Raw genomic sequence first — 16097 nt, 5'->3', positions numbered from 1 at the left:
ATTTTTTCTCCAAGGGGAAAACTATTTGTGGAGCCAAGCCTCCCTCTGCACCTTAGTAACAGGAAAACATTTAATGCTGACAAACAACAGATATTATTAAAGAGTACCCTAATAGTCACAAGCTGTCATTAGCAAGCGTTAACAGGAGCTGTTAGAGTCTTTACAATTTAACAGCTGGCAGTGCTGATATAAGAACTCCAAAGCCATTCATGCTGCCTCCAGTTATTTCCTTTGAGTGTTGTATTTAGGTCTGGTTTACAGCCACAGATGAGAGTTTGGGCAGTACTCTCCCCTCCTTAAACATGTCAGGATGTGTATGGGGATACACCCTTGCCTACAGAGAGGTGAAACACAGAGGCTACCTCTCCTATTCTGCTGTTTCAGTCTGGTTCCCGGAAGGTGGAATAAGGTCCATTCAGAGACTGACCCCATAACCCAGACACTCCTTTATGTGTGTGCAGGGCCCCTTCCACTTTATCACCTCACAGTTTTTGTTCAGGAGTTAAAACTGTGATAGACTCCATGTGCTATTCCTCCCCCAAGAACTAAGCTAAGCCTGGGGTTTCTTTTTTGCTCCTGATGAGTATCACATTAACAGGGCTATTTAGAGAAAGCATGGGTTGGAAGGGACCTTAAAGATCATTCAGTTCCAACCCCCTGCCATGGGCAGGGACACCTTCCACTAGAGCAGGTTGATCCAAGCACCATCCAACCTGGCCTTGAACACTGCCAGGGATGGGGCAGCCACAGCTTCTCTGGGCACCCTGTGCCAGTGCCTCACCATTCTCATACTGAATGTCACCTTTCTCCTAATGTCTAATCTCAATCTCGTCTCTGTCAGTTTAAAACCATCTCCCCTTGTCCTGTCACTACAGGCCCTTGTCTTTCCTCAGAGGAGGATAATCCACACTGCAGAGTGAGCTACCCTGGCTTCCATCACCCACTCTTCATCTCCAGCCTGCTGGCAGAGGATCCGTTGAGCAGAGGATGACCAAGACCTAATGCCGACAAGGGCAGAGGAAGTGGCTCATAGCAGCTACGGCTGCCCATGGCAGAAAGCAGAAATATGGCTCTGGTGACCCCTGGGACCACTTATCTCCTGATCCTCATATTTGATGGTCATAATTGGTACGAAGTATTTGAATATATGGATTTGCTTTAAATCCATTGCAAAAAGCCCTCTGAAACAACCTTAGAAGTTTGCAGACCCTAGAACTGTAAAAACTAAACCCATCAGGCAGTGAAAGAAGTTACAATTCTGACTCCATATTATTAATATTCATATCTGAGCCCTGTACAGTGTTACGCAAGCACTTGGGAACAAAAACTAGGACCCAGTAAAGATTCATATCCTTTGGGGAACACTATTTCTGGTCCTTGGCAGCACTGGGCTTTATACTGTAACTCTGCAAATAAATCATAATTGCTGCTCTGTACCACAGCTGTCAACCTTGTTTGCAGAAATACTGAAGACAGAAAATAAGGAATTAAACCTTCCGGAAACAATAAAAAATAAAAAAATACAAAAACCAAGAAGGAGGGTGGTATTTGTTAACTGGTTTCTATGCAATTTAGCATCAGTTGGGAGAGCAATATGCTCAATATATTAAGATATAAAATTGGTAATATATAACTAATCTGGGATAGGAGATTTATTGCTTCCACATGATGAATAATTCTAATTCTGTCTTCAGCCTGGAACACTATTGTGAACATAGCTTTTTCAACCTATTCTGTACATAAGGGGATGGTAATGTTTTGTGGCACTAGCTTACATTTCTTCTGTCTTTTGAAATTTGTCCTCATGTAATACACAAGAGATTTCTATTAATTAGAATGTAGATAGATAACGTGAGAAATGCTATGAAGAATATCATTGATGCTTAAGACGGCCTGGAGGAGCACTGGGTGAGCCTAGAACAACTTCTCAGTGAGTGATCAAAGAGTTTAGCACAAGAATAATGCTTTAGAGACTCAACAGCCCCAGTTATACACTGCTCAGTAAGACAAAGAGAGGACTGCTGCAAGATCTGCTGCCTTTGGCACATGGCAGATGCTTGTGCCACTTCCTGAGCATGGAATCATAAAATGGTTTGCATTGGAAGGGACCTTAAAACTCATGCAGTTCCAATCCCCTGTGCCACAGGCAGGGACACCTTCCACAGGAAGGGGCACCTTCCACTAGACCAGGTTGCTCCAAACCCCGTCCAGCCTGGCCTTCAACACTGCCAGGGATGGAGCAGCCACAGCTTCTCTGGGCACCCTGTGTCAGCACCTCAGCACCCTCTCAGGGAAGCATGTCTTCCTAATGTCTCATCTAAATCTCCCCTCTGTCAGTTTAAAAGACTTTTCTATTTGAATTACTTTGCTCAATCAGAAACATATATGCTGGAACCAGTTAGCTTTATTGCATCTTTTTAACAATGCTGGTTAGCACAAACATCCGTAACATACATATTGGCACTTTAAAACATAAGACAGTAGTGTTACATGTCCTATACAAAATCCTGTTCTGCTGAAGGCAATGAAGTCGTGCTCTTCCTCAAGGAACAAGAGTTCACATACCAAATTCCAAGCTTATCAAACACAGAACCATAAGAGATAAGGAAAAAACAGGGAGTCTGGCAGTTATTTCTGAAACATTTAGTGCTTTGCTTACACAAGACAACACTGTACATGTTGGGCTACAAGGGGCTAAACACTCCACATGTTGAACTGCAGTAGCATTTCTTTCAAAGCACAGAAGTATACAGATCCTTCACTCAGCAAGACAGAACAAACCCTTTGTACACATCAGATGTTTCCAAGCAAACAGGCCTGAGCCTACTTGTCCAGGCCAATTACTTTATAAGCACTATAGTTTTTCCTCATTATCACTCAAGCATTGGGCAGGCAGGATTTTTGTATGCTTAATATCTCATGTTCTCAACTTCAGTCCACATAGAACACATTTCATAAAGCTTGAAGCTCCGTTTGTCCTGTACGTAATGTTTCTGCACTGACAGGAAAGACCCACAATGCTTCTGCAATACAGATTTTTCTCTCACCGCATTTTACCCAGTTAGACTGTGGAAGCAAAAAGACACAAAGACAGGGTCTTCATCTGGAACAAACACAAAGTAAACTCCAAGTCCAATCTAAACACTAGATCTCTTTCCATGAGCAGAAAGAATGCATTTGAATGAATGTCAGATACCCCAAGAAAACTACTTCCCTGCCTCTTTTCCCATCCCAAACCTTTATTATTGCTTTTTGATTGACTTTCCTTGGCTCTTACATACTCTCATGCTGATTTACTTAGGTGGGCTTTATATAACCTTCTCAGCTTTCTTTTACCCCTCTAGTTTTCTTGCCAATAAATTTTTCTTTAAGTTTTATGAAAGGTTTCTTTTTTATTTCAAAAACATTTTCTCTTGATTCAAAATGAGCTAGAACTCAGTGGCTGGCTGTTTTGCTTTTTAATGCAACACTTGGTCTGCCAAATGCCTTAAAAATGTATTTCAACCTTCTCTGTTTATTTGAAAGCTGCTTCTTCCAAGAAGACCAAGAATAATGCAGTTACCATAGTTTCCTTATCCACGACTAATAAAATATTGTTTTGAATAAAACAAAACAAAGACAAGACTACTCACAAAATGAGACCAAATGACTGGACATTGATATCTTCACCCTACATTACTCCTAGCTCTACTATGGAAAATGGCAAAGGTTAATCGATACCCAGGCTTTGGGCCAGCAGGGAAGATGAAGATAAGCCTGTCTGATTGCCAGCTATTTGAGATATTTCAATTCCAACACTTAACATGTCTGTTCATGTAAAATTCTTGCCTCACAGATTCAGAAGTTCACATCAGAGATATTGTAACAAACTTACCGAGGCAAGGACCAAAAAGGGAAGGAAGAAAAACCCCACTCTTACACTCTCAGTGCACACTGTGGGCTGACTCCCACAGTGGTAACCAAGACTCCCTCATAAACACACCAGGCAAATGTGGGAGAATGCAACTCAAGGTTTTCTGGTGTTCTGCTAAAGTTTGCTTCCAGTGACAACAGCCCAAAACAGCTGAAGTTAAATAAAAAAGCTCTGGCCACGGTTTGATAGCCCTTGGATGTAAAAATACAGAACAAAATACAGCAAGTCTCTTCCTCACCCCAGGCACCCAAGGTCGTAGTCAGGGATTCTGAGCCCTGGGAGCAGGAAAACTGCTAGAAGAGCATTTGCTATTGTTTGTCAAAAGCTGTTATTCTCACTGTGGGAGCCTTTGCAGACCCCAAACGTACCATCCTTACATATATCAAACACTCGGGCACAGAGCCTCAGTCAACAGTTTCAGTTACAGTTTAGCCACAAGAAAACATTATACATCTTTTACCCTTGCCTTCTCATCTTGTGAAGGTCATGCATGGCATGCATTAGACAAAACCATATTTTTGCAGAAAAACAAAACATTTTAAATCCTGTTTGTATGTTGATCATTGCATCAGTTAAAATAAGTAGTATGTTTTTAAATCGCTGATCTCAAGCTAATTGGTGTCAACATTATCAAAGAAAATAGCTAAAAGCACTGACTAAAAAGGAATGTCTTTCACATCCCTAGAGTGAATTTATTGGGGTACAGGAAGAAGCAGTGGAGACCAAACCTACATGAAGCTTTGCACCCTTCACATCCACCAATAAAAAAGTATATAGACCAATATTATTTTATTTCCTTTTCAACATTTCCTTTATGCCTTCAGCACAAAACATTTCATGTCTCACAGCCAGGCTGCTTGATGATGGTTTTAAATTTCTCTTCTAAAAACACCTAAAAGGAGAGCTACCTGCCCAAGACTGGTGGCTCTGCATTTCCTTGCACCATTGTTCTCTACCGTCAGGGACAGAACCCTGACGGAAGGCCCAGACCCTGTCATTACTCAGTTGTTAAGTGGTACCCCCAGTAAATGACCGTTGAAGCCCCATCCAAATTGTCATTATCAGTTTGTTTATTGACCTCTCTTACGTTTCACATAAAGAACCAGCACCTTTCCTACTCCAACCTGCCAGAAACCAACTAGCTGAGTACCTCATTGATAGCAAGCTGCTCTCCTCCTCCCCCAGGGTGACCATAGCGGTGGTTGGAGCTCCGGAAGTCCTCATACAGGTCCTCCTCGCTTCCCACATCATCTGTTAGAGCTGTCTTATCCAGTGCACCATCAGTGATCACTGCAACAATAAAAAGAACAAATTAGTCTAGAGCACAAGATCAACAGCAACGCTGTTATGATCAATATATATATGTATCTCAATTATATGCACTTGGCAGACATTGTAATAGCAAAAAGGCAAAAAAAAAGAGAAATGAAAACTATATAAGCAATTGCAGGGCAGAATTCTAGCCTGGTGCATGCCCTTTTTTCAGAGAATTTTGCTCCATTCATGTTCTGTTACCACAAATGATTGTATCTTTTTCTAGACTGGAAAGTATGATTCTCTGAAAAAAAAAACCAAAACAAAACGTTGCAAAGAAAAGATCAAGAATAAGAAAACAGGCTCTGAAAAAGAGGTGCAGGGCAAAGATGACACAACGTGATTTCATGATGACACTTCCTTGTCCCTAAATTGGAGAGACATCGATTTGATGGATGGACCACTCAGTGGATAAAGAACTGGCTGGATGGCCGCACACAAACAGTTGTGGTCCATGGCTCAATGTCGGGCTGGAGACCAGTAACAAGTGGCGTCCCTCAGGGATCGGTGTTGGGACCGGTCTTGTTCAACATCTTCATTGCTGACATGGACAGCGGGATTGAGTGCACCCTCAGCAAGTTTGCTGATGACACCAAGCTGTGTGGTTCGGTTGATACCCTGGAGGGAAGGAATGCCATCCAGAGGAACCTTGACATGCTTGTGAGGTGGGCTGATGCCAACCTCATGAAGTTTAACCATGCCAAGTGCAAGGTCCTACACCTGGGTCGGAGCAATCCCAGGCACAGCTACAGGTTGGGCAGAGAAGAGATTCAGAGCAGCCCTGCAGAGAAGGACTTGGGGGTGTTGGTCCATGAGAAAATGAACATGAGCCGGCTTCAGTGTGCGCTTGCAGCTCAGAAAGCCAACCGTATCCTGGGCTGCATCAAAAGGAGCATGACCAGCAGGTCGAAGGAGATGATCCTGCCCCTTTACTCTGCTCTCGTGAGACCTCACCTGGAGTATTGTGTGCAGTTCTGGTGTCCTCAACATAAAGAGGACATGGAACTGTTGGAACAAGTCTAGAGGAGGGCCACGAGGATGATCAGGGGACTGGAGCACCTCCCACACGAACATAGGCTGAGAAAGTTGGGGCTGTTCAGCCTGCAGAAGAGAAGGCTGTGTGGAAACCTCAGAGCAGCCTTCCAGTATCTGAAGGGGGGCTATAAGGATGCTGCGGAGGGACTCTTCATTAGGGACTGTAGTGACAGGACAAGGGGTAACGGGTTAAAACTTAAACAGGGGAAGTTCAGAATGGATATAAGGAAGAAATTCTTTCCTGTTAGGGTGGTGAGGCACTGGAATGCGTTGCCCAGGGAAGTTATGAATGCTCCATCCCTGGCGGTGTTCAAGGCCAGGTTGGACAGAGCCTTGGGTGATATGGTTTAGTGTGAGGTGTCCCTGCCCATGGTAGAGGGGCTGGAACCTGATGATCTTAAGGTCCTTTCCAACCCTAACTATTCCATGATTCTATGATTGCCATTTTCACGGGAAACTTGACCAGGGGACAAGCTCATGTCTCCCAATTCACACCTTGATGTTTGTGATTTACCAAATCCTATCAGACCAAGGAAACTCTCAGCCTTGGGAAAAAAAACATTCACCTTCCTCTTTGTCCACACATTTACAGAACTTAAACCTTTTTTGTCCCTAAAAGGGTGTTTGCTACAGAAGTATCCATTATCACTACAGGAGGGCTATACTGCTTAGCACAGCCTGAAATAAGCTACAGATAATGAAGGGTTAGCTGCTGGTACTTAGAACAAGCACTGAGGTTTCAACAAGCCTCAGAGAAATAAAAATCCAGCATTTCTACTCCTTACACAAAAGAAAATGTCACTTTATCTGTTTTCACAGGCAGGAACCTTTTCCTAAGCTCTCAAGTTACAGCAAATACCACATCTCTGGGCAACCTGTGACAGGGCCTCACCACCCTCACAGTAATTCTTTCCTTATACCACCCTCACAGTAATTCTTTCCTTATACTTAATCTAAATCCCCCCCTCTGTCAGCCATTGCCCCTTGGTCTGTCCCTACAGGCCCTTGTCAAAAACCCCTCTCCAGGTTTCCTGTAGCCCCTTTAGGCACTGGAGCTGCTCTAAGGTCTCCCCTTAAGGACCCTTCTCTTCTCCAGGCTGAACCAGCCCAGGTCTCTCAGCCTGGCTCCAGAGCAGAGCTGCTCCAGCCCACGCAGCATCTCCATGGCCCCCTCTGGACTCGCTCCAACAGCCCCACTTCCCTCTTGTGCTGCTGTCCCAGACCAGGACTGCGGGGCTGCGGGGAGGGAAGGGAGGGGGGTGTGTGTGTCTCACCAGAGTGCAGAAGAGGGGGAGAATCTGTGTTTTATCAAATACAGAGAAGAACGTGTGACACAGCCAGTAGTTTTAGTTTAACAGACTCAACACGGTTACAGTAGAACTGAATGAAAACAGATACTGCTATCAGCTCTCCTGGTGAGTCTTGGCTGTCCAAGTTACACATGGTCTCACATTCAAACTGTCTGCAGAACAGGGACACTTTGAACCTGCACTTGTAACAGCTTGGAAAGGAAAAGCACAAGTCAGAGGCTGGGGATACATAGGCCTGTTTTTAAGCCCTCATTTCACTCCATAATGCAAGTGCATCTTAGGAACCTAACTGCATCAACATGCCAAGAAAAAGTGCCTATGGGTTCATTAGTTTATTATTAATGAGAGCAAAGCTCCCCAGTAACACAAAATAAAGCGCTGTCAAAGGTTACAGCAAGACCTGCAAAGATTGTCCCCATCAATGCTTTTATTACACGTGATGTTTTATCAAGGCTGCATCAGTTGATTATTTTTATTAGTTACGGTGGGATGTAAATTCAGTGTTGCAGCTATGAGTTCAGTGCAATAACTTGACATCAAAATAACTGGAGAATAAGCTATTTTTGAACTAAATACTTGACTGTTTAGGCTTTGAATTCAATAGATACACATAACATAGCAAAAAGACATAGTCATTGTCTAAATTTGGAACTCAGCTCTATACTGAAGGCAGTTCATGACATGGAGGTGTATATGAGCTTCTGATTAAAGCAGAATTTTCTCTGGAAGCGTTTAACTACCCAACTACTCAACTTTAAGTGACATTTCACAAAATATCAGGCAGTCTCATAGTTTTGCTCTAGCGCATCACTATACAGAAGTTCTCTACCAAATACATGCCAGTACCATAGGTTGCATATAAAGCTGCTCTAGTGCTAAGACCTAGCCCATTCATAAAAAAATCAAAACCAGCTGAAATGCCCCTGATATCATCATTTTATGCAGAATTACCATGGTTTGCTTATAAAAAAAGATAACAAATAACCTTAAAAGCATCAAAGTATCACTTTTGCTCATACACTGAAAAACATTTCCTGATAATAACGAACAACTTCCAGTGTATTAGTACAGCAACATAAATTTAAAATGCTCTTTAAGAACAAATCAAATTAAATCGTTTCTAATAAGGGAGTTAATCACTTAAGTCACAACTTCCTTTGCATCCCTCTGATCTTAGTCTTTCCCCTTATTTTACGCACAGCTTCATTGCTTTCACCTGATGCAGCTTCTGTTTTCACTGCTAAAAGTAATTTTCAGCTTGAAAAATTATTCATTGACATTTTTAAAGCTTTTGTTTCCCTCCCATTTTCCTATTTGTTCTCTCATGTGTGCTTAGATGAAAAAGCAAAAGCTCCAGGGAGATATTTATCTATATTACTTAAAATGCTCTGTATGTCTGCTAAGTGCCTTGAAAGCTGTATTTGCTTTTACTAAAGATCTGTTTTTCTTCTCTGATATTACTAAGCTCATCAATTTTCTGCAGTCCCCAAACCTGCTACTGCATTTTGGATTAGTTTTCCTGGCACAAGAGTCCTCATGGATGTTTTTCACAAAAAAACACAGCTTATATTCACACAAAAGTTCTCAATCCTTGAGGAAGAATGGCCCAAGATAAACATTATATGTTTTATCAAACCAACTAATGTTCCAGGAAGAATAAGACTAATGAAAAATAAGAATTTGCTCTGAAGCAGCTTACATGAGACATTATTACAAATAAATAAATAAATAGCCTGGAGTGGTGACCCACTGCAGTAGAAATCCATCAAGAAAGTAGGAGAATAAAGGCTTTTAATGTAGATAGTGAGTCAACCTGCACAACATAAACTAGGTCAACTAGAGAAGAAGCAAGCACTAGACAAAAAACCTTTAAAGGCAAGTTAACAGAGATTGCTGAAAGAGTCTACCATCTTCCTCAAGAGCACAGTACTAGTGAAACAGGCAACTACTACTATGCTGCACAGTAGCTGACTCTGATGCCTCATTCCTGCCCCCCTCTGCAATACTCATCTGCATTTAACACTGAAATCCACCGACATGGTCACAGCTGCCCTCTCCATGCCTCTCTGAAACCCCTGATCTGACCTGTCCCTGGCAATCAGGCAGCCCCAAAGAACAGAATTCTGCCAGGAAGTAACACCAAGCATTCAATTTACTCCAGCAGATTTCTCCATATTTGATACAGGTGTTCTGATGTCACTAAATGTGGCAACAAACCCTATACATAGGAACAGAGGGGTTTGTCACCACAATTTAGTACTACAACCTTCCATGCAAGTATTACAACTCTGCTTTACACCATTTTTCCTCCAAGCCTGAGCTCATGATTTATGTCATGAAGTACAAAAGCAGATGGATAATTCTAGCAATAGTAGCTCATAAAAGAATGTCACACAACCCCTTTTTTAATGCATCTGAATAAAGAATAAGGTGTCAAGAGCCTAACTCCATGAAGAGATACTTGGAGAATATGAAGCAGCAAAAGGCATACTAAAAAATGACACTGAAATCAGTGACTGGCATAGGAGGCCTGCATTCAAGTGCCTGAGCAGACAGCATTTAGGCTACATTCAAGGACAATCACAAAAACAAGAAGAAAAAATTATATAAGAATCAAATAAAGCTTGATCAAAATGTTCCAGAAGAAGAAGATATATGGGTTCACCCTTACACCTTCCTACAGGCTTTGGGATGCAGGCATAAACGGCATCAGGAGGGTCCTGGCTTGGCTCTGCTTGTACCCCCACCTTGCTGAAGAGGCAATGCAAAAGGCTGAAGCCAAGCAACCCTGAGAGGTACTTGCCACACAGTTACAGAGCTCTCCATCTCATCAGAAAGCCACTGGAGCTGTTGTCAGCTCTGCACTCTCACACAGAAGAGCACTCTGTGCCTGCAGTGAGACACAAGCCATGCAATGGCTGAAGTGCGCACAAGTACAACTCACAGCCCTGTGAGCCCACCAGCTGCATCCTACTTATAAGTAACTGTGGATAATTTGAGATGCATAGAGGCAGCTGCCTGTACTCTTGGGAGCCACAAGCAAGCCTGTGCGACACCAGAAAAGCAAAGCAGCTAGGCTACATTGCCACAGGCTTGATCTTCATAACCAAGAGAAGATGGTGGGGAGGGAAAAATGAGGGAAGCCTTGTGTTGTTCATCTAGCCAGCAGGAAACCAAAAGAACTTGGGATTGTCTCTGACTGAAGGTCACAGACTGAACACAAGTATTAACCACAGTCCAGAGTTCAGTTAAGTGTGGTGTCACCTATTACAGGTGACATGGTTCACCATGTCTGAGCTCTTCTCCTCTCTCAAAGGATGGACCTGCTTCATACATTCCAAGTGCCAGGAATTAACGAACACAAGTTCTTGTGGCTGAAAATAAAATACTACCACCACCATGAATAAATAAATCCCACCTTGTCATTGGAGAATCACAGCAGAAATTGCTAGAACAGGCACCGCAGCCCCAGATCTAACAGAGCCTCTTAACAGAGATCTCTCAAAGTCTCACAGACTTAGGTCTCAAGCTGGAATAAATCCCAGTAGGTCCCTGTTGGTGAGGAGCTCCAGCTGCATGCCCAGGTCAGAAGCGTAAACTATGACCCAGGACTGACAGAAAGTGATCTTGAGGCAGTTACCCCAAAATCTTGATTACTTGTTTTCACCTGACTCATGGCTTACAGATTTTAGGGATAAGATGGGACAGAAACCCATGCTGATCACAGACAGCTTCCAAAGCCAAGAACATCCATAGTTTATTAAAAAGCACATTATATTAATGACAAAGGGAAAGCTTTTGTGTATTTTAAGTACCTTTCTTTCCAGTGTGCTTTTTCAGTACCACATCCACACATGTAGCTTGCCTCTGCAGCACTGTTTAAAATAGTTCACCGAAATAACAGTAAAAGCCTGATTTACACTCACAGAGCAAATTAATTCAGAGCTAACAACATCATTCCCTTTGCCTCACAGAGCAGAGATTGCTGTGGTTGTGTGCAGTGCCTACAGGAAAGTGCTGCAGCTGCTGAAGAGAGCAATTCAAGAGATTTAAGATGATAAACCAATAAAAGGGGTGCATGGGGTAGGGAAATCAAACCCAGACTTCATTGCTCAGGTGGAAAGAGCCCCTCCACCCTCCTCTTTGCCCATTCTGAACTGCTAAACCCTAACCTCCCTTAGAAACAGCTGCCATACTAGTGCTGCAGCCTCCATCAGTCCTATCCTAAATTATGTGCTTCATTTATCAGCTGCTTGATATACAGAGGTCCCTATGCAGCTGCCACAGTAAAATCCATCAGAGTGATGTCATCTCACTTCTGCCCCAGCAGTGCAATTCTCCAGCTCTTTACTGTGCTGATGGAACCCTCTCACATCATTCTGCTTATAGTTGCATATGGTTGTGGGCCGGTTTAACAGGAAGAGGGAAGTCTGGCAGGGAATTAGCAAGAAGGGGACAATGACCAGCTAGTATGAGTTTCATCATGGGGGGGGTGAGGGAAACAAACAAAAAAACATTAAAAATTCCCAACCAAACAAAACCACAAAACACAACAACCACCATGAACTCCCTGCACCCCCCCCTCCCAGCCCAAGGCCAGGGGCCTGTAAAACCACACCTCATAAAGCTATGGTCTTCACAATGACATTTCTGAGCACGCATTGAAACTGCGTTCAGTGAATCTTTGAGGGGAAAAATGTAGACTGGGGAGGAGAGGCAGGAAATGCTTAGGTGCAGAAAGCAAGCTTTGTCGCTTCCATTTTAAAGAAACATTAAAAAGGGAAAGGACTCAACATAACAAGATCCAATTAACATTTTGGTATAATGCCACAAATGGAATCGCTGTTGTGAATGAAACCAGTTCCTAATTAGCTGAGGCAAAGAGCAAATCCATGCTCGAAAATAAAAAGGACGCAGTTCTTGGATGGAAGGCTGAGTGCTGGTCCGCTGTGGGTCTGCTGGGCACATCACCCGGGGTAACATTCATCAGTAATAATGCACTGAGCCACCCACTCAGGTTTCAGGAGTTCCGAACCCCTATTAGAATCTAAATTACTTGCAAGGGAGGCTTAAGGGAGTTCTCAGCTCTCTCGGGTAGTGGAGATAATTACGGGGAAGAGAGATGCAGATTACGAACGGCTCTGCGGCTCCGACTCCTATGTTACCACTTGCTACGCATTTGCAGCTTGGTCGGCTTTGCCTTGGCAGACATGTGGCAGAGAGCTGTGCCCAGTCCCTTCCTTCCTTGTTGAGTGATGCTATGAGTGGGAAAAGATGAGCAGTTTAGCTAGATTTGGAGGAGTGGAAAACGATGGGAAAACCAGATAGGAAATCACATCAATATACTTTCTTGATTCAAAGCCTGATCATTTGTTGTAAAGCCCCTCTGTTGTACTGCACACAAACTATTAATTCACTGGCTACGTTCCCATCACAGCTACCGACTTGGAAAAAAGCAGGCATGTCCTCCTACACTGTGTATTTCTTGTTTATTTGCTCAGGTCTGATTACTCATCCATACTGACATGTTTGCTCTTATTTTTCAGATGAACATTGTTGGAAATGCTATTTACTTTATGTCTGGACGATGTTGAACATGATGAGGCCAATTCCAGCTCAATCCTTTAAGCCTTATCACAATGTAAACATTAAATCAATCATAGCAATCAAAGCTAGCAGACAAATCCCTTCTAGTATCCAGGCATATTCTTTGCCATACCTTCAGTATAATGTACTGGTTGGAATAGCTGGTGTGTCATTTACTGCCCCAACAGGTCTTATTCATTGACACAGCTGCTATTTCAAGGAGCTGGGGGTGAGGAGTGGTGGCAGATCATAGATTCCTAGAATGGTTTGGGTTGGAAGGGACCTTAAAGCCCATCCAGTTCCAGCCCCCTACCATGGGCAGGGACATCCTCCACTAGACCAGGCTGCTCCAAGCCCCTGTGTCCAACCTGGATGAAACCATCCATCGATTTTTCAAGTCTCCTCTGTGGAAGACTAAAATGGTTGCATTTCTTGTTTCTAAGAGGCAACAAGCACCGATACTCCAAATTCACGCTGAATTTTTACCTGTCCACTTAACTCTGCTGCTTAACCCTGTACCTGCTATGCCTTGAAGTAAAAATCAAACACAGACCAAACCCCCCTCCCTTGAAGAGAAAAACAACAACAACAAAGCTGCCCTTTCATCAAAATAATCTGCTTCCCAAAATACAGATATGCTGCTGGTTGGGAAACAACATCTCTGACACTGTCTAGTGGAGCACTGTCGGAGTCAATTCAGATCAGCAGTATCCTAAGATGAGCTTTTGGCTCATCTGAAAGATGAAAATACCATGTCCGTCACTAAATCCACCTATTCTTACCTCAAAAGTATAACAATGGAAGAAATTCAAGCAAATGAGCCAGGAAATCAGAACAACAGTTACGGTGGACAACACCTACCTTCAGCAAATGTAGGAGGTAAAAGCAACATCAAGGAGTGTTAGCGCATCTGACAAGCCTGACAAAAATACATTTGAAAGGACTTTGTCAATAAGATTTTAGACTATTAATTTATTTTTAGGAGAGACTCTGCTTCTGCTTTTCAGAACCTTTTAGGCACATCCCACAAGTTGGAAATTCTGGCAAAAAAAGACATGTCATTTTCTTTATGCCCACAAATTTCCCTATATCATCTCAACACCTGCCACTATGCCAGTGCATGGGTACATGTGGTGTCCTAAAGGTTACTTTTGGGCTTCTCTCATCTTTTGCTTGCACTAGTATACAAAACTTGCCTGTGGGAAAATGCAAACAAAGGAGCCATCCTATCTTACTCTGCCATTACTTAATCTGAGTTCATGTGAACCAAAGCCATGGTTCATACGCAAACACACTCAGACTCTGTGTTTTAGTATTTTTTTTACCTCTTCCAGAAAGAAAGCAAAAAAGGTTGAAACAATTTGGACATAACCAAGACCTTGAGCAGAAAACGCTCCCCCATATTGTCTCAGTAATTGTTATTCCTCCAGCCTCTGCAGCTACTTTCCAGGGACTTAATTGAAGTTCTCTTAATGCAAGGGCTGTTATCCCCCAAATGCTGCCCTTGTCTGTTTTAATTATATTGATTTAGCTGTGATGCTTGCTTCACCTCTAAAACCACTTCCTAAGACCATTCACAGGAGAGTGCTGGAAACCTAAGTTATCAAAGATTCTTACAGTAACTCTTTTCTTGTACCCGTTACTTTATTAAACATGGAAAGAATGTAAACATGCTGAAGGAAATTCGGGTTGATTTACATTTCCAAAGATTCAGTGCTTTTATTATGCCTTTAAATGCAAGTACACCCTCAAAAGGCCAAGAGATTGGAAGCTAAGTCTTTGCTAAAGATTTTGTTGCCAAAAAGCATATGGTTTTCTTCAGTCTTAAGTCACGGTCTAGGAACAAGAAAATACCACTACATGTAAAGTTTAACTACTGGCCTGGAAAAGACCATGCTGTAAAGAATGGTTAAGGTGGTTTTTATGAAGAATTGTCACTAGGAAGTAAACCAATTCACATCACAGAAGTCTAAAATGTTGCACTCAGTCACATCAACTTTGCATGGAAATAATCAACTTCCTTTGCTATTTTTATGACTGTCAAACCTGGAGCAGGAAAAACCCAAAGTGAAACAAAACCATGGGTCTTTCTTATAATGGAGTTATGTTACAACTTGAACAATTAAGAACGAAGAACTGCCCTGATAATAATTAAAAAGCCTTTGGCAATGCAGCCACCTTTGGTTAAGACAAAATCATTTGACACAGGAGCCTGAAACAAGGCCTGAAAGTCTATCGCTACCCAATAAGGTGAACAACACGCATGCACTGGGTGCATACTGTTTCCAGCAGTCAGCACAAACAGCCACTGCTTGGCCCTTCTGAAAAGCAGGCTGCTTATATATATGCCTGAAGATGGATTTAAGGGGCTAACTTTGAACACTTGTATTTGAAAAATGTGACCTTTGTTTTTTTCCCAGAATTCTGCCTAATGCTCTCAATCTAGTCTTTATCTTTGTGAAGCTATCCAGGCTGACAAGTGGCTTAGATCTATGACCTTGCACCACAGAAGTAATTATAAATGAATGCCAGGAGAAGACTTTCAATTGCTCTTGTGCATTATCAAGTATAAGTCTCAAGGGCCAGCCAGACTGTTTTGTTGTCATTATTTTGAATGACCAGTCTTTGTGTAACACACAACGGCTTTTCTGGTTTTCTAATGCGGCTGCAGTCTTTTCATTAAAAATACTGGCAAAACTGCTTTACCTTTAGGAAATCCCTCTGTCCCTATTTATATTTTAATCTGAGTTCTAAGAAAATCCCTGAGATCAAGCTACCAAATATTTCTGAAGGAAAAACAGGAAATCAAGGATTAATATTATTTAACTACAACTGCCATGATAGCTAAGGAATCTGGCTCTTCACAGAAGACACATTTGAGTAACACCACAGTACACAAACAAAGGATGCAAAAATCAGGCTCTGAGTTAGTCAGGGTG

The 16097-nt window shown here is 42.5% G+C and overlaps 1 protein-coding gene across 1 annotated transcript in view; it reads right to left on the bottom strand.

Moving 5' to 3' along the window:
• The window catches only part of ARHGEF4 (Rho guanine nucleotide exchange factor 4), a 115164-nt gene that overhangs the window by 40069 nt on the left and 58998 nt on the right, over positions 1-16097 (bottom strand). Inside the window, exon 4 of the mRNA XM_057432981.1 lies at positions 5064-5203. Coding sequence (XP_057288964.1) covers positions 5064-5203 — 140 coding nt within the window. The remainder of the gene's footprint in view (positions 1-5063; positions 5204-16097) is intronic.

The sequence above is a fragment of the Pezoporus wallicus genome, unplaced genomic scaffold (genome assembly GCF_028554395.1).
Source record: "Pezoporus wallicus isolate ANWC-B61680 ecotype Strahan unplaced genomic scaffold, APGP_CSIRO_Pwel_v1 contig_15, whole genome shotgun sequence".
NCBI classification, from domain to species: Eukaryota; Metazoa; Chordata; class Aves; order Psittaciformes; family Psittacidae; genus Pezoporus; species Pezoporus wallicus.
The sequence above is the reverse complement of the archived record's forward strand: the minus strand, read 5'-3'. Positions and strand labels throughout refer to the sequence as shown.